This window comes from Mastigoproctus giganteus, chromosome 5, assembly GCF_048544385.1.
Source record: "Mastigoproctus giganteus isolate SK-2022 chromosome 5, ASM4854438v1, whole genome shotgun sequence".
Classification (NCBI taxonomy): Eukaryota; Metazoa; Arthropoda; class Arachnida; order Uropygi; family Thelyphonidae; genus Mastigoproctus; species Mastigoproctus giganteus.
Window position 1 is genome coordinate 180,026,225 of NC_143579.1, and position 19,077 is coordinate 180,045,301.

Here is a 19,077-nt window from a genome sequence, read left to right on the forward strand (position 1 = left end):
ATAAAATCTGAGTTAATATCTAGACGTCATTGTTTTGATCATTAATCCGTAGGCTAAGTATATTATCACTTTTTTTTTTTTTTTTTTGGCTGATGCTGCATAAGCTCATACACTTGCTTTCTTGCATCACATGCTACTACTACTACTACTACTACTTTTTATGAAAACCTAATGATATGCTTTGCCGTCGTCTTGTCCTCTCTCTCTAATCCCGAACTTCCTTGATAACAGTTTCATGAAAATTTTTACCGTGTACATTTTTCTGTAAACAATCAATTCTTACTCACCCTTTTGCGACTCATAAGTTTCACCCTCTGTAAATTTAATGCAAGTTGAACTAAATGAAACCAAAACTTGTATGTTCGACTTATTACATTCATAACGACATGTAGTTACTTGATTATCAGAATGGCATGCAAGCTCAAAGTTCAGGTTAAGGAACAACTGTGAAAGAAAGCTAAACGATCTTAAGTCCAATGTTATATAATCACATCGACGAGAATCAGATATTTCTAGGTGGTTACTGGTTCCATGAATTGAAAAGAGGCTTTCGTGAACTACTTTTTTTTAAGCAATGAAATAGCAATTAATGGCCTATTTTCTGGGCTTCTAAAGTCTTATAGACGTGTATCTATTTTCTGGTTGTTGTTTTTTTATTGCTTTAATACTTATTTACTTATTGCAGTGATGAGGCCATCATTTTTGCATGGAGGAAGCATGGAGTATACCTTAAAAATAAAGAAAATATACTCCAATTTTAATATGGAATACAGAAATTAATTAAAGACTTAATTATAATAATCTTTATTATAATAGTCTCTAATATTACAATAAAGATTATTAATTAATTAAGATATTTTATACCTCGATAGAAGATCGATTAAAATATATCTGAATTACAGTTATTCTTTGGATGATGTCTATTATCCACGGAAACCTCTTTCTTTGAACGCATAATAATAAAAACAATTTTCTGTGATCTCTAGCTCATAAACAATAGAAGGTGGACTTACCTATGAGATTAAAGACTGCCGAGCAGATACCAAATGGCCAAGCAGCTTCCCCTCTGCTGACCCCATAGGTCGTTAGTAAAGCTACATACAGGACTCCGCAAGATCGAAAGAATCCAAATAAAGCGAAATGCATATAACAGCAAGAAATTGCTACCACCCAACTCCATCCCTGGTCTGGACCTTGTTTTACCATAGTACACAATATTTAGGGATTCTCGAGAAAATTTGTGTTGTAGAAATATTTGGTTCGCTCACTGTACAATTTAAAGAAAAGAAATACCACGTGGTAATGAATGATTGCATGAATACTTTGGGACACATCTGTCTCGAGGCGTTCTCTCTTCCCGAAATTTAATCTTGGCATTTCTAATTCATGCATAGACCATGGCATCGTTTAGCTAACTGACAGAAGCAAACTCTGTAACTGGAGAGACTGGATCGAGTGGTTTCTTTCAAGGCTGCAGTCTCGATAATGAGACTGTAATGTGATAGGGGCAGGTCGTGTTTACATGGAGTGCCCAGAGGCTATCAGCACAATAATAGAGCAGAAAACTTTCCGAATTACTAAACATATACTTTAATTAGTGATCGTTATTAATTAGTCAACATCTGTACAGGAAATTAATCAAATATATACGAATTATATATTATAATTCTTAACGTTATTGGAAAATTGGAAAAAACAACGTTGTAAAAATCCGACCCATGAGCTGACTTGATACAATAATGCAATAGTCTGCATTTCCTGAATTTTTCATTCTAAATATCGAAAGAATATATTTTAATCCCCTATGAAGTTTTCTTTAGAAACGTTTTGGGGAAAAGGGATATGCTTTTCCCTGTATCCCAGTGATGCTCATTGCCATAAAATTAAACATTGAAATTCGCAGCCTCCCTCAAAGTTAATATTACAAATCAATTTTAAATTACTGAATAAATTAAACAATAGCTCATCCGCGAAGCCTATCATTCGATTTTAGCACTAACGAAGAAAATGAACTAGAACACAGATTAATTATTTTTATCTGCTAAATCACGCCAGTTGCACTCATTAAATGGACGTCCTTATATGTTGTCTTCCTCTACTACATGTAGGTCATTTTTTGTAACAGGTAATTAGTAGTGACAGTCCTTTGCAAAATTCGATTTATATATTTTTTATGCTTAAGAACCATAGTAACTGTGTGTGTGTGTGTGTGTGTGTGTGTGTGTGTGTGTGTGTGTGTGTGTGTGTGTGTGTGTGTGTGTGTGTGTGAGAGAGAGAGAGAGAGAGAGAGTCTGTTAAGTGCTAAGCAGCTATGGCCATGACGCGTCACTGTACTGTATCTAAAATAGCGTTATCGTGTACTTTGTATGTTTCAGCGTCGGTCTGCCTGATTTTTCGGATGAAAATCCAGAAAATAAAAACAATACAACCCTCCCCCGAAAGCAACTAACTCGGCGGCAGTGGGGGAAAAAAAAGTCTATAAAAGTTCTTCCCATTTGTACTGAATTCGAATTAAGGCCTCTTGAACACGATGTGGAAGAATGACAGTTGAATGTAGTAACTGTGACAGACTCTGCGGGAACCCTAATTACTGGTGCAAATAAATTATAAATGCGTTTTTGACAGTCGTAGGGTGACTGCTCACTTTATTTACATTTGTGGTAGGGCAGTATGTGCTTTTTTATGTAATTTCAAATTTTGATTCACTGCTGCCATCAAAAGCGTTGTATGTTACATCCACTGTCTTCCCTCTGCCAGAGGGGAAGACCGTTGCCATGAAAGGGTGTTTCTGGTCAGCAATGATGTTTAGGTATTATGTATGTACAGGGAGTTCTTGACTTTAAGAGTTAATTCGTTCCTAGCGCGCGCTCGTAAAGCGGGAATTTATTTCCCATAGACATAATGTTAAAAATAGGGTTACATTATCAACAATGAAGTTAGTTAGCTAATTAGTTTGTTTATGTTACGGTTATCAACAATAAAATTAGTTAGTTAATTAGTTTATGTTTAAACAATGATTGATTTATCCGAAGAAATTAAATCGTAGCCTGTAAAATCAAGCAAATTATAATAATAGAGAAAGTATTTATGACTTACAAATGTTAAAAAATGTTTATTCTTCTTCTTCTTCTTTATTATAAATAAATAAATAAATTCTTTATTGCTAATAAGTACAGGACATGTACTAGAGACAATAATACTCAACACGGCGACATGGCCAGGAGTTTTACATTATAAAGGAAATTAATTGGCAAAAGGAAAAAAATACTGTTACATGGAAATTATGAGTTACAAACATGTAAATTATAATAATGAAAAGTGAGGACTAAACGTCATATGGAGGAAATTATCCCAGTTCCACAGATGGAATCCACTCGAGGAGCATGTGACGGCATTTGTAGTCGGTAGCTAATTTCGGAAGGTCGACTCCAAGACGGAGCAGCGCCTGGATTTTGGGGAGTGCCTGGGCAGGTAGGAACCGACTACACAGTTTCAACCGGTTGTATTTGAGGATTAGTGTGGGCTCTGACCTCAAGGATGGCGTAGGATTGTGCCACTGACAGAAATCCCAGATGTTTGGGGCGTTTATCACTCCTGTGTACATTTTTACTGAAGTCATTAAACGCCTGCTGTCAATTAACCTCGGGAGCCTGGGTACATTTAGCTGCTCAGCCATGTCAGTTGTTCTCAATTGAGGGGGTCGGCGATGCTTATTTGTGGCCCATTTCAGGGTCCAGTATTCACACGAGAACACCGGTTTTTGAAGTGAGGGCGATGCAGATGCCCAAATTTCAGCAGCGTATAAAATAGCCGGTATAAAATAGTCGATGATGATGATTATCATCGACTGCCGACTGGGCTAGTCGAGTAGGTATAGTACCTGCCTGGCAACCCAAAGGTCGCGGGTTCGATTCCTGCCTCGGGCTGGATATCACGATGGTGCCGAACCAACCGGTTGGTTGGATATCCCGGCCACGATACACGAAGGAAGCAAGAAAAAACTGGTTCCTTCGTGTATTGATCACATCATACTAAATAAATAAATAAATCATCATCGACTGAATGCACACTCCTTGATCAGTCATTATTGACTCGGTACTCATTGGTTTGTTGCGTCTTCTTCAGAAATGCTTCAAGAGGTGTTTATTTCCAAGATAATCTTCTCTTTTCTTCATAAATTTCAATAGCATGCATAAACATTTTTTAACGGAACTCACAAATAGCAACTAACACGATTTGCGCCGAATAACATGTTTACGAAGCTTAAAAAAAAAGGAATGAAGAGAAGATTCTGAAAATTTATTTATATTTTTTATACGATTGAAAATCATATAAAAAACATAAATAAATTTTCGGAATCATTAACACATTTCACCATAATAACGTAAAAACCCACACAATTCCAGCTATCGGTATTTTCACAAATGCAATAACATCGAGTTTACTACCCGATTATAAATGCTTGCAGTAACAGAAAAGCCCAATAAACCGGAAAGTGCAAATTGTTTTTGTTTTATGGTCGTGACTTCCAGAAATGTGCTTTAGAAAAATATCACAAAGCCGTTCAAAATTGGTTCTTATAACATATGATAACGTTGAAAGTGTAGTGCGTTTAATGATTTGAATCGGTAATTAATACATTTTACACTATAAAAACGACCTTTTAGGGAGTTATATAACGAAAATTTGAACTTCCGAGGTCGTGGAATGAATTACCAAAAAAACAATGTTATTGGGTTCACATTACGATATTTTCGCGATACGATGGTAACGGATTAATATCGTAAAGCGGGGTACACTGTATTGTATAGCTACGCGGGTAGTTTGAAATGCGGTATTTATGAATGTATAACATTCATTTTTTGCAATTAATGTTCATATTTTCGATTTTGTTCAAAAAACTACATGATACTTGAAAAAAAAAACAAAAAAAAAAACTCGTAAACCCGGGAACTCCTAAAGCGAGAACTGCCTGTATATGTCTAAGGTGGCACCTGGACTAACATCCATCTCCACCAGTATCCTCTGTATGCAAGTAGAACTTCTACGATGGGCCTGCGGTTTAAGTGAGTGAAAAGTGCGTGTGTATTATGCGGTGCCATCTTTCAGCAGGATAATGCCCCATGCCACACCGCCCGTATTGTTTGAGACTGGTTCGCGGAACATGAGGAAGACTTGCAGGTATTGCTCTGGCCTCCAAATTCCCCAGACATCAATGCCATCGAGCATCTGTGGTCTGTGTTGGAACAACAACTCCGATCTGCGGCGTCTCAACCACGGACCTTACAGGAGTTAGAGGATTTGGTTGTTACGTGTCGGTACCAGATACCACAAGACACATTTAGAAATCTTGTAGCGTCCATGCCTCGCCGGGTACGAGCTGTTTTGGCTGCACGAGGAGGACCAACATCAAAATAGGTATGTGGTCATAATGTTTTGGCTCATCAGCTTATCTATACATTAAAAACGTTTTCCTCCTAGTGATATTTATTCGAGCCAATGAGAGAAGAGGGTGAGGCAGTTACGTAACTATAAATGGTTAGGTCAATAATTACCTAGGTAATTCCTGATTAGATTTCTGTCAGGGCGTTATATTTGTGTAATGTTATTATTATACAAATAATAACAAACTATACAAATATTTACAAAAAACTAAACTATTTACAAAATACTAAACTATTTACAATCATGCCTCTACTATATCAGGACGATGGGTCCCTTCATCAGCTGACATTAATATGCAAAACACGTCACAATTGAACATCAAATGATGCCGGGTGTGGTCATGTATTAGTGAAACACGTGCACCAGGTTGGTGAACGTTAAATGGAAGGAACACAAATGAGTTACTTGGGGAGAATGAGGTACATGCAGTTGACAATGTACACGCGTACGTGGGATGCATGTCAACATTCTCAACATTGCAAGACAACTGCCTCCATCATCATCAGCCATTTTCAGTCCACTGCAGGATGAAGCCCTCTCCAGCAACTGCAGGATGAAGGCCTCTCCAGTTCCTTCTGTTTTGTGCAATGGCCATCCACTTACTACCGAAGAAGTCTTCTTCTAGCTCTTCTTGGGGACCATTTTAGTTCTTTAGTTTTGATAAGATTGTCCTTTACTTGAGTTTGCTGCCTAATACACGTGTTTCTCTTCTTATCAAACAGTCTGATTCACAATATAATTCGTTCCATACTTCTCTGGGTAGTTCTCAGCTTCTCTTCCATTCTTTTAGTGAATGCCCAATTTTCACTTCCATAAGTCATGGTGGGGAGTATACATTGGCTCATTATTGAACCAATGTATACATTATTGACCCCTGTGAACACGTTGTTCACAAGGGTCATTACTAACAGATTAGAAAGAATACTTGATGAGAACCAACCGAAAGAGCAAGCTGGCTTTAGGACAGGATTCTCAACTATGGATCACCTTCAAGTAACACCACAGCTAATAGAGAAAGCAAATGAACATAAAACACCTTTATGCCTGGCATTTGTGGATTATGAAAAGGCACTTGACTCCATACAACATAAGACAATGTTTCGGGCACTGGAAAGATAAGGCATAGATACCCCATATATTATGATTTTGAAGAAAATATATGAGAACGCTATTTCCTGAATGCTATCCATCCAAAATTTATTCTTCTCTTGACTTCCAGCCATTTATCATTATTACAGATAATGACTTGTCCCAGATAAGTATATGACTTCACCTTTTCAATTACTGCTCCTTCAATGATTATATCCCTTTCTGTGGCATACTTGTTCATCATTATTTTTGTTTTAGCCATATTCATCGTTAATCCGAAATCCTTACTAACTCTGCATAACTGACTAAGATTTTCCTCTAATTCTTTGGGATCTTGGCTTGTGATCACAGTGTCATCTGCAAATCGTAAATGGTTTAGATATTCTCCATTCACATTGACTCCTTTCTGCGACCAGTCTGATCTTCTGAAAGCTTCCTCAAGGGCAGCAGTAAACAACTTCAGAGATGTTGTGTCTCCTTGTCGAACTCCTTTCTCAATTTTAAATTTGTTACTATCTTTGTCTAGTCTAATAAAGGATGTAGCGTTCTCATATATTTTATTTAAAATCATAATATATGGGGTATCTATGCCTTGTCTTTCCAGTGCCCGAAACGTTGTCTTATGTTGTATGGAGTCAAGTGCTTTTTCATAATCCACAAATGCCAGGCATAAAGGTGTTTTATGTTCATTTGCTTTCTCTATTAGCTATGATGTTACTTGAAGGAGATCCATAGTTGAGAATCCTGTCCTAAAGCCAGCTTGCTCTTTCGGTTGGTTCTCATCAAGTATTCTTTCTAATCTGTTAGTAATGACCCTTGTGAACAACTTGTAGATGTGGGATAACAAGCTTATTGGTCTATAATTTCCAATTTCTGATTTATCGCCTTTCTTGTGCAGCAAAACCATTATTGCATTATTCCACTCTTTAGGCGTCACACCTTTTCTAATGCATTTTGTGAAGAGTCTTGCCAGTTTTTGTGTCATGTCTCTTCCTCCCAATTTTAACAACTCTACAGTAACTTTATCTTCCCCCGAGGCTTTCTGATTGTTCATTTTCTTCAACGCATGTTCTACCTCATCAGGAAGGAAATCTGGTGTGTCGTATGTGTTACTAATTTGTGACATCATTCCCTCGCTCCTTGTATAATTCTCTATAGTAGTCTTCTACTATTTGAATGATGCCTTCTCTGCTATTTATAAGTACACCATCGCTGTTCTTCAGTATCAGTATCATTTGTCTTTCTGTATTACTGCTCATTGCTGCTGATTTAAGTCCTTTGTTTTCCCTTAATGATTGTTCTACTTTTCTTGTGTTAAATTTTATGTCCTCTCTGAATCTCTTTCTAATCAGCTTCAACTTCTCGAAAATCTGCTACCAATTCCTTAAATGCCGATCTTCAGGTAATTCTCCAGTGGGGCAAAGACAACTTAGTTGATTTCAACCCTTCTAAAACTCAGTCTTGTCTTATATCTCGCAAAAAGGATTCTTCTGCTCCTATGCTTATCTCTGGTGACACTCCAATCTCTAGGCAAAATGAGATATCGCTTTTGGGGATTACCCTGACTTCTACTCTCTCTTGGCACAAGCACATTACAAATATTGCTTCCTCTGCATCTAAAAAACTTGGTTTTCTCTTTCGCTCTCGGCGTTACTTTTCTTCCAAACAGCTGCTTACTCTGTATAAATCGCAAATCCGCCCTGCCATGGAATATTGTTCCCACATCTGGGATGGTGCCCCCAAAACCTCTCTCAGGCTTCTTGATTCCATTCAGAAGAGGGCAGTTAGGTTAATTAATGATTCATCTCTAACAGAGTCTCTCCACTCGCTTTCTCATAGACGCACTGTTTCTGCTGCATGCTTCTTCTACAGATACTTCCATGGGCACTGTTTCTCTGAATTGGCTTCTATAATTCCCGCTCTCTCTTTCAAAACAGTCCGAACACGTGCCTCCACCAGCCAACATCCATTTACTGTCCAACTTCAAACCCACAGAACCAACTTTTCATCTTCCTCATTTATTCATTCAACTGCCGTTTTCTGGAACAACCTTCCTTCATACGTATTTCCTGAAAATTACAATCTACAGAAGTTCAAGTCCAGTGTCAACAAATATCTTCTTTCGTCTTCTCAACCTCCAACCCAAGCACGGTACTAAGTACTATAGGTTCTAATACCTCTCGTGTTTGGAGTTCACATAAAAAAATAAATAAATAAATAACTCAATATACTCAATTTTCTCCTTGTCAGTGTTTATTTTGCTCTTCATTTGTTGTCTTTCGGTTCGTCATGACAAGTGTTTCTTGACTAATTTTTTCTTCTTTGGATTTCTTTTTACCTATAGGTTTCTTGGGCTTTATCACTTTCACAAAGTTGTAATGTTCCTCGTCGATATCTTGGTCCTGAGCAGTCTGCAGAAGCTCAAACTTGTTCTTAAGTTCCAGTACATACTGCTTTTTCTCCTCTTTTGTTATCTCAAAGACCTTCGTATTATTTACTCCAGTCGGTTTTTTCCTTTCTTTTCTTACATCTATATCTTCTGTGATCACTTCCAACATTTACCTTGTTCAGGATGGTAACATCATTCATGATATATCTTCTGTCAGTAAGGATGAAGTCTATTTCATTAGTTGTTAATTCATTTGGGCTCTTCCATGTCCACTTTCTGTTTACCCTTTTCTTGAAAAAAGTGTTTATTACTGACGTTCCTCGAGATTCTGCAAATTGCACAAGTATTTCACCTCTTTTATTTCTTTCACCAATTCCAAAATTTCCTACAGTGCCCCTTCCTACGCTGTTTTGTCTCTTTCCAACCTTAGCATTGAAGTCCACCATAATGATACTGGGTTTTCTGCTCATCTAGGTGTACATTTCTTCAACCTATCATCGGTGTACATTTCTTCAACCTCTTCATCGTCATGGCTTGATGTTGGTGCATGAATCATAATAACTTTTAGCTTGTACCTCTTAGAAATCCTGAGTAGTAGCCTTGACACCCTTGGTGATGTACTTTTGAATTCCAAAATGTTGTTTTTTATATCTTTATTGACCAGAAAGCCAACTCCACCTTCGCTCCTTTCACTGTTTCCATTGGTGTAGCAAATTTCCACTTGATAAACTTATAAGTGATTCATTTCTTCTTCTTTTGTCAGCCAAACCGATGATATTCCAATTCACATTTTCTAATTCCTTTTCCGAGCTCTAATATCCTATGTTCACCCATGAGCGATTTTATGTTATAACAGGGCAAGTTCCATTTCCGTGCATGGCAGCCTCGTCGTACCCAGAGATTCTTAGCACCCTATGCTTCCACTCTGATCCTCTCGTTGCCGTACGAGGGGGAGTGATAGCCGCTGGGGACTGAGGGCCATTTGTTTCGTCGTGCTGTCATGTGCTGGAGGGTTTGGTCTTTTCCTCTTCATGCTGACCACGCGTCTTGAAAAGAACCACTCTACACGTTCGTTGCCACGTAAGTGACGTAGCAGGCTTGCCATCGAGAAGGTGTGCATGATTGGATTTTAGGGAGGCAGGCCAACCGGAATTCTCCTAAATGTTCTGAAATATAAAGATATTGGATCCATCAGTGTTTTAGACTGAGTGTCTGATAACACACAGAATGTCTGTTCCTCTCTAAGCCCCATAACATTCCATACCGTTCACCTCTGCCTGCCTCCATAACGTTCACCAATCTTGTGAAAGTGCTTCACTGTCTAATACACGACCAGGCCCGGAATCATTTGACGTTCCATTGTAGCGTTTTTTATCATTAATGTCAGCCGATGAAGGGACCGATCGTCCCGATATAGTTTGTATATTTGTAAATAGTTTAGTATTTTGTAAATATTTTAGTATTTTGTAAATATTTTAAATATTTGTATAGTTTGTAAAATTTTTAGTTAAATATTTTAGTCTTGCTCTTTTGGGTGTAACAATGTTCCTCATGCACTATGGAACCCGAAGCAAAAGGCCTTTTCCTAAGTGACCTATGTAAACGCAGGTAAATAATTACATAGTGATATTTATGCGACCTCGAGAATGCTACGTGGTGGGGGTAGCCATTTGGGAGAATGGTGATGCAGGTCACGTGGCACAAGTGGGAGGGGAAATTATGTCACTACAAATGCACTGGTAAATAATTACATAGGTAATTTCCTGATTAGATATTGGTCAGTGCGTTTCGACAGGTGTGTCTTTTACATAGAAAAGATTTGACTTACTCCGTCATACCTCTACATTTTACGTAGAAAAGCGTGCGCTGGAGTTGATGAGCAGGGGACGAAGCCTCCTAGTATTTATTAAAAAAAGAACTCATATATATTTTCAACGACTGCATCAGGAGCACAGAAATTGGCTTCATAATTTTTCAGTTGTTTTTCAAATATTTGTACATTCAGCGTTTTTCTTTTACATATAATTTTATTCGCGTGCCTCTATATTTGCATCTTGTCCGATTTCGTTTTTAGATTTTTATTTTTCTGTTCCTGTCTTTATCTTATTTTCCCTTGTTTTCTTCTCTTCTTGAGGTATTTTGTGGGTTTACATTTTATCCTTTTCACTAGCATGAATTTGTTATATTTTATTTCTGATGTGCATCCCATCGAACTGCCTTTATGTTACCCAAATTGTGCTTGTGTTGTTAACATAGTAATAAATGTGGGTCAGGGATGAAGGGAGTCAGCTTCTACAAGGGTCCATAGTTTTCTAGGGCACAACGGTTGTGTCCTGCTATGGGTTAATACAGCCACTGTAAAAAGAGGCTAGAAAGATATCACTGTTTACTTAATGAAACTTACTGCAGAAAACTTGACAAACGCACAATAACAAATTCTAAAAATTCTTTAAAATATATATCATAAACAGGAGATGCTAACTGAAAAGGATAATTCAGCGCCAAAATTATTATGCCTTAATTAGCGCCCATCTAATTTATTTTCAAAACAAAACTTATGGTGTTTCGAAATGAAATAATAATTCTACAATTGTAGCAGATAATTAAAACAGAATTATGGGCATGTTAACGAAACTGACAATAGGTTTAAGTGGGAAGAGGGAGGAAACGACGTCCACCAAGTAAACTTATTAATAAGTAAGCAAAGATAAATAAGGATACTTTAGTTTGGTTAAACAAGTTAATCGAAAAATAGCATAAGATTTCTCTCTGCTTCTAAAGTTTTCGGCTGATTATGTTAATTTATCTACGCCCTCCGATCTCCATTTGAGTTAAAAGTTTGAAAGGGGTGATTGATATGTCATATATAAATTTGAATCTTGAGATCGTCATTGAGATTGCCATCATTGTTGGTTTCACTCTTCCAAAATTCTTTTTATGCAGTCAGAACATTTAATATACTATATCTTGTTAAAATTTTCCCTCTTTTTCTCTCGAATAAAATACATTGGATAGCTGCGATTTCTTCAAGTTGCATAGCAAAAAGACGGATTAAAATACTTTCCTTTTTTTAATTGTGACCGAGTTAATTGATTTGAATTTGTCTCGTGGAAACTGTTTTTTCATTCAGCATACTTTTACTGACACTTCATGGCCTTAATTTCCTCGACAGCATATTCTAAATAGCCGAAACCAGTTTGATATTTGTTGTTGTAGTGAGGTTTTAGGAGCATCAGCGACTTAGGCCTTTCTCCGTGCATACTGTCTATAAATTGTGCGTGTTCTGTGGTTGATTTTCTTTTTTATGGACGAAAAAACCCGAGTTTCCGGGAGAATAAACCATGCTACTCTCGTCTGAGACCGACTAATTCAGCGTCGTTATAAAAGTGGCCCCTTAATTTCCTCACGTCATCGACGGGACTCGAATTCAAGTGTTTTCCACCCGGTGTGGGGAAGACAGCGATTCTGCCAACTACCTACGAGGGCTCTCAAAACCAGGCTAGTCCCTTTGTTACCAGGAAATCCTCACATTTTCATTTAAGTCACTATAATGTAGGATATCGATTGGTGAACCTATTTTGACCATTTTAACCTCTCTTTTTTTTTTTCTAGATTTAAATTTTCTTTTAATTCTGTTTGACGGTCTCCGGCGACAGGAGTCTGCAACTTCATGGTTGATATACTTGGCAGATATATTGAACAGAGATCAGTTAAAAAAAAAAAAAAAAAAAAGTGGGTAGGTGTGTCTCTCCCTAGCCGAAGCACGTACACCTAACAGCCTAACTTGTCAGATTTGGTAGGTGCGACTGTATTTTTCTTTGGGTTGTGTTATTCAAGGGTCAGGTGCAAGAAATGGTTCGGGAAATACCGACACTTGATTATTCGGGAGTGCGCTGCGTTCCTTTTTTAGCTGCAGAGAAAAATGATGCCTGTGTTATTATTACGCGAAATCATCCTAAATTAAAATTCAGTACAACCGTGAATCTAGAGTAATCATATAAAGTTAGAGTATTGTAAAATTATTAGCCAACTAACACTATTTAAAATAACTATGTTCGCTTTTAATATAACTTTTTTCTTTTTTTTCATTTTTATTTTAAGAGTGGGGCAGAAATGCTTGAATAACAGAGCGAAATGGCAAACAGAGAATTTCTGTGATATACAAATTTAGGATTATCAGTGGTTGCTGCTATTAGACAGTGCAACATCCCCAAAAGAACATCGAGAGATTGGAAAAAAACAGGATAAAACTCCAGAATGGAATGTTGTCTGAAGTAAAGCCAGTGAAGGAGAATTAAATGAAAGGATAATTTGTTTACAATTAGGATTTAAAAAAGCGAGTTTGTTGGTTCGTTTCACGCCTACGAGACAAATAATATCATAACGAAGCTGTTAGATTCATTATACGCAGAAGCGGATTAAGGTTGGTTGAGGCCCCGGGCGCAGAAGAAAATATTGGGCCCCTTAAAAAAAAGAGAGATAGGGAAAATAAAAATACATGTTAACCATTTTTTTAAATAAATAAAAAATATTATCTACTATTCATGTTTTATTTCCAATAAAATTTGAATATAATATATGTATTATATTATATTCGCGTCTTTTTTCAGCCCCTGATAGATGTCGTTTCATTTTTCTAGCTACCACTGCCTATCAATGAAAAGAAATATATAAAATTTAATAGTCTGAATGATTAGAATACTAGAGAAGAGATTTTTCGTTATATTGCAATAAATTAATGATTAATTAAAATTCAAAAATTATTCATAAACTACGAAAATTCAGGCGCTGATGTAACAACAGGAATTAATTTTATCTTAATATAATTTCAACAATATAGGATATACGCGTATTTGCGTATATCATAAGTCTGCACTGCAGGAGAACCTTTGTAAGTAAAAAGGAGCAAATACGATTCTATTCCTCTGATGAGCGGTAGCGCAGCCGCGCGGGACCTATGCAGCGTAGTATGTGTATAGTATGCAGCGTAGTAATGAAATAATGAAAATAAGCGAATATAAATATACTATCAGGTTTTACCGCCGATTGTAAACTTGTACTAATTAAAATTGCACATATGAAACCAAACTTGGTGTCATTAGAAAAAAGTGTAAAGTTGGGGTTTTGACTTCTGGGGCCCTTCAGAATCGGGGCCCAGTGTGCGCCCGCTGTTAAATCCGCCTCTGGTTGTAAGGTATGTTGGTGTCTAACGGCTTCTGGGATTTCTCCCATCTCCGCGGGTGTGCGTTGTATCGGGTCAGAGATTTGAAGGTGTGTTGGGTCATGTGCAGTATATTGTGTTGTGCCCTTTGTTCTTCCGGTCTATTAGCAGCGAAGACCCTAGTGGGACCTGACGTTACCACACCATCAGTGGTTACCGCACCACTGATGCTAGAGTACTCTGGCGGGTCCTGCCACCTAAAACCAGATTTCAGAATGAAGTGATCGCTGTTTCTTGAGCAACGGTTGTAATTTTAACAGTTAGTCAGGCATAGCAAGGTTTTTTTCCCCCAGACCTGGGGTTTTTTCGTCCGAAAAACAGGCAAATCGACCAGAGAACACACGCAATTTAGAGACAAAATAAATATGGGTAGATGTAATAATTTACAGGGAACTCTAATCTCATAATTTTTGTAATTTTAGGTTGTTTGCTGATAACTTGTTCTAGGCCGGGCAATAATTTTGATGTATTTAGATTTACACCCATGGGTGAAAAAAAAAAAAAAAAAAAACGTTGTGTAAGAGAAAAGTAAGGTGGGGAGGCAGAAGACATGGAAGGGGCTGCAGACAATGCGTCACCTATTAGCATTGTCTATTAGCGGCGTTAAAACCTGATAGTATGTTTATATTCGCTTATTTTCATTATTTCATTACTACGCTGCATACTACGCTACTCGCGGCTGCGCTACCGTTCATCAGAGGACTGGACCCCTATTTAAGTCACCTATTAGATGACGAGACAATTGGCCCCTATATAGGCGTCATCTATTAGATGACGAGACACTTGGTCCCTATACAGACGTCACCTATTAGATGACGAGGCATTGGGTCCTTACATAGGTGTCACATGTTAGATGACGAGGCACTTTGACCATATATGCGTCACCTATTAGATGACGAGGCACTGGGACCGTATATAGGCGTCACCTATTAGGTGACGAGGCCCGTATATAGTCGTCATGTAGCCGTTACGTATTAGATGACGAGGCACTTGGCCCGTATATAGTCGTCATGTTGACGTCACATATTAGATAACGAGGCACTTTGCCTATATATAGTCATGTAGACGTCACGTATTAGAAGACGAGGCACTTGGCCCATATGTAGGCGTCACCTATTAGATGACGAGGGCTTGGCCCCTATGTAGGCGTCACCTGCACTGGGCCCCTGTGGAGGCGTCATCATTAGATGAGGATTTAACTTTAATTTTCCAACTTGCAAGTTGGAAAATGAAATAGAGGGATGCCAACAATATTTTCAGTAAACTTTTAGAGAGTCAAATTATTGATTCTGCTGAATTTTCATTCAGCAGAATCAATAATAACGGGTAACGTTAGAACAATTCTTAGGTTTATAAAAATTCTTAGAAATATATCGTTACTTGTAATAGTATCTTTCTTGTATGCATCTTATACAATAAATTTCTTGTGTCAAATTTCTAGGAACTCCTTGATGACATACAGCTCTCTAAATCGCCACAATCTTCTTATCACACTGCTTCATGTCTACTTCCCCACCCACGTTTTATAATACACGTTCCTATTCCGTTTGCTTTCCTCCCCATATATTATATTCAATAAAAATTGAATATAATATATGTATTATATTCGCGTCTTTTTTTAATTTGTCTTTTTTCAGCCTGGGAGATTTCGTTTCATTTTTCTAGCTACCATTGGTAGCTAGAAAAATGAAAGCTACCATTGGTAGCTAGAAAAATTGGTAGCTATCAATGAAAAGAAAAATATAAAATTTAATAGTCTAATGATTAGAAGAGATTAGTAGATTACTAGAGAAGAGATTTTTCGTTATAGTGCAATAAATTAATGATGAATTAAAATTCAAAAATTATTCATAAACTACGAAAATCCAGGCGCTGATGTAACAACAGGAATTAATTTTATATTAATATAATTTCAACAATATACGATATACGCGTATACGATATAAAATTTATTTATTTTTTTTTTTTTTTTTTTATAAGTCTGCACTGCAGGAGAACCTTTGTAAGTACAAAGGAGCAAATACGATTCTATTCCTCCGATGAGCGGTAGCGCAGCCGCGCGGAGCCTATGCAACGTAGTATGCAGCGTAGTAATGAAATAATGAAAATAAGCGAATATAAACATACTATCGGGTTTTACCGCCGATTGTAAACTTGAACGTAATTAAAATTGCACATATGAAACCAAACTTGGTGTCATTAGAAAAAAGTGTAAAGTTGTCGTTTTGAGGGGCCCTTCAGATGTCGGGGTCCAGGGCGCCCGCCGTTAAATCCGCCTCTGATTATACGGCTTCCTTAGGCAAGACGAGCCCCCGAGCCCCCCTAATATTGCCTTGTGAAAAACAGTTTGACTGATGGGATTTTATGAAGAAATATTCAGTAACTTTTTTCAAATTGTTAGGTTAAAAAAGAGAATATTTACCGCTTGGAGAAATTAATCTTTCTGCCTCCACTCATTTCAAAATAACGACGAAGTGGCTTTAAGTTAACAGGCCAGTCCTATTCATATATATACTGGGTATTTATAAATGATGGGAACACTTTCAGTGATTTATTGCACAAAGACTAGGACAGATATCAGTGTCAACCTAGTGAAAGAGAAAATGTCAAAGTTATTTTTTTACATCACATCACTTCACAACGATTCAATATGGGAACCACATATGACACGGCAATATGACATCTTCATCAGTGAAATCACCTTGAAAAGGGTGTCAAGGTGTCTTTTTATAGGCAGAAGCAATCTAATATAACGACCTATTACTCCATAGATGGTGCTTTGGTTTATTGTAACAATGTCTAGGAATTAATGAAAGAGTTATATCTGCGAGAGCGCGTCCGAGAGCAGTGGACGCTTTTCATTGATTCATCCAAAGTCAGTTTGAAAGCAGTTTTACTCCATAATAGAAATAAGTATTCATCTATACCATTGGCCCATGTAGTTCACATGAAGGAAATGTACGATAACCTACAGGTTCTTTTTCAAAAAATATGCTATCAAGGATACAAATGGAATATCTGTGCCCACCTAAAAGTGGGCACAGATATTCGACCTTTGCTGACTGGGTTGCAAGGTGGATACACTAAATACTGCTGCTTTTTATGCAAGAGTGGGACAGCCCAGCGAAGGATTGCCACTACAGAGTAAAAAATTGGCCAGACCGTTCAGAAACTTCACCAGGCCAGAAAAAATGTAGCAGATCCTCTGGTGGATAAGTCAAAAATCTGTTTACCTCCATAGCAGATCACACTAGGTTTGATAAAATTATGTGTGAAAGTGACGGATAAAAAAGGAGGTCTTTCCGGTTTGAGACAAAAGTTTCCTCGGATCAGTGAGGCCAAGATAAAAGAGGAAATTTTTGTGGTCTTCAAAATCAAACTGCTATTCCAAGTTGAGGAATTCACTAAAAAAAATAAATAAATAAATGATACAGAAATAAGAGCCTGGAAGACATTCGAAAACGTCTTTCAGAACTTTTTAGGCAATGAGAAATCACAAAATTACAGTGAAATTGTGGATGAGCTTATTTTAGCGTACAGAGAGTTGGGATGCAACATGTCGTTAAAGCTTCATTTCCTACGTTCCCATTTAGGCTTTTTTCCTGAAAACTTGGAAGCAATTTCCGATGAACACGGTGAAAAGTTTCACCAAGATAGTTTCAAATGGAAAAAAAGATATTGCCTGTCCAGTGCTTTAACTTACAATATCCAGTATACACCGATGAGCCAAAACATTATGGCCACCTACCTAATATGAAGTTGGTCGTCCACGTGCAGCCAAAACAATTCGTACTCGGCGAGGCATGGACACTTCAAGATTTCTAAATGTGTCTTGTGGTATCTGGTACCAACACGTAACAAGCAGATCCTTTAACTCCTGTAAGGTCCGTGATTGAGACGCTGCAGATCGGAGTTGCTGTTCCAACACAAACCACAGATGCTCAATGGGATTGATGTCTGGGCAATTTGGAGGCCGGGGCAATACCTGGAAGTCTTCCTCATGTTCCGCGAACCAATCTCGAACAATCTGGGTGGTATGGCATGGTGCATTATCCTGCTGAAAGACGGCACCGCCAGAGGGAAGACCGTTGCCATGAAAGGGTGTGCCTGGTCAGCAATGATGTCTATCGTTCTCCCAACTCCACTAATCAGTTGGAACTCGTTGACTGCCTCTCTTTGAAACTTTACTTTCTCCAGTCCAACTTTCCTAACAGTAAGGTAACTTTCCTTGTAATTTTAATGTTCATAACTTCAGTTGGCTTCCATTTTCTAGTGACACAGCCCCAGCTGATCGAGTGCTGAGGCTTTTGCAATTACTGATGACCTCGCGCAGATTGTTAATTTACCTATCAGAATATCCGACAATCCTAACCACGCAGCCAACGCACTTCATCTTTTTTTCACAAACAACCCTTCTAAGTATACGGTCCAGGTGAGTGGTCCTCTAGGTACCTCAGATCACAATTTGCTGATGGTTTCTTCCCCAATGGAGCCTTTCTCTCATGGCCATTCCCAACATCGTGTTATTTGGCATTACAAGGATGGAAAATGAGATGATCTGCGAGATATTTTTCCTTCTTCTTTTCCTTGGTTGGATTACTGTTTCAAAACTTCTGATGTCAACGTTTGAATCCTTTATTCCACGCTCCATCTTAAAATCTCCTCCGTTATCTAAACCTTGCGTTTCCAATAAATGTGCTAAGGCTGCCCAAGAGAAGAATGTTGCATATTGTAATTGGCTTGTTTCCAAATGTTCTATCTCATTTTTTGCCTACACCAAAGTTTTCAACAATTGTAAAGCAGTTATTAATCAGTCCTAAGTAGATTTCGAGAAAACTTGGTTTTTGTCCAAATGGTAGTCGAGCATTCTGGACTCTTGCCAAAGCTATTTTGGCCGCAACTTTTGCCCATCTCTGTCAAAACCAGATGGTTC

At 37.8% G+C, this 19,077-nt stretch overlaps 1 protein-coding gene across 1 annotated transcript in view; it reads right to left on the reverse strand.

The window, feature by feature from the left end:
- Positions 1 to 19,077, reverse strand: part of LOC150085885 (uncharacterized) — a 166,482-nt gene that overhangs the window by 51,392 nt on the left and 96,013 nt on the right. The window contains exon 6 of the mRNA XM_090374728.1: positions 1,014 to 1,215. Coding sequence (XP_090230854.1) covers positions 1,014 to 1,215 — 202 coding nt within the window. The remainder of the gene's footprint in view (positions 1 to 1,013; positions 1,216 to 19,077) is intronic.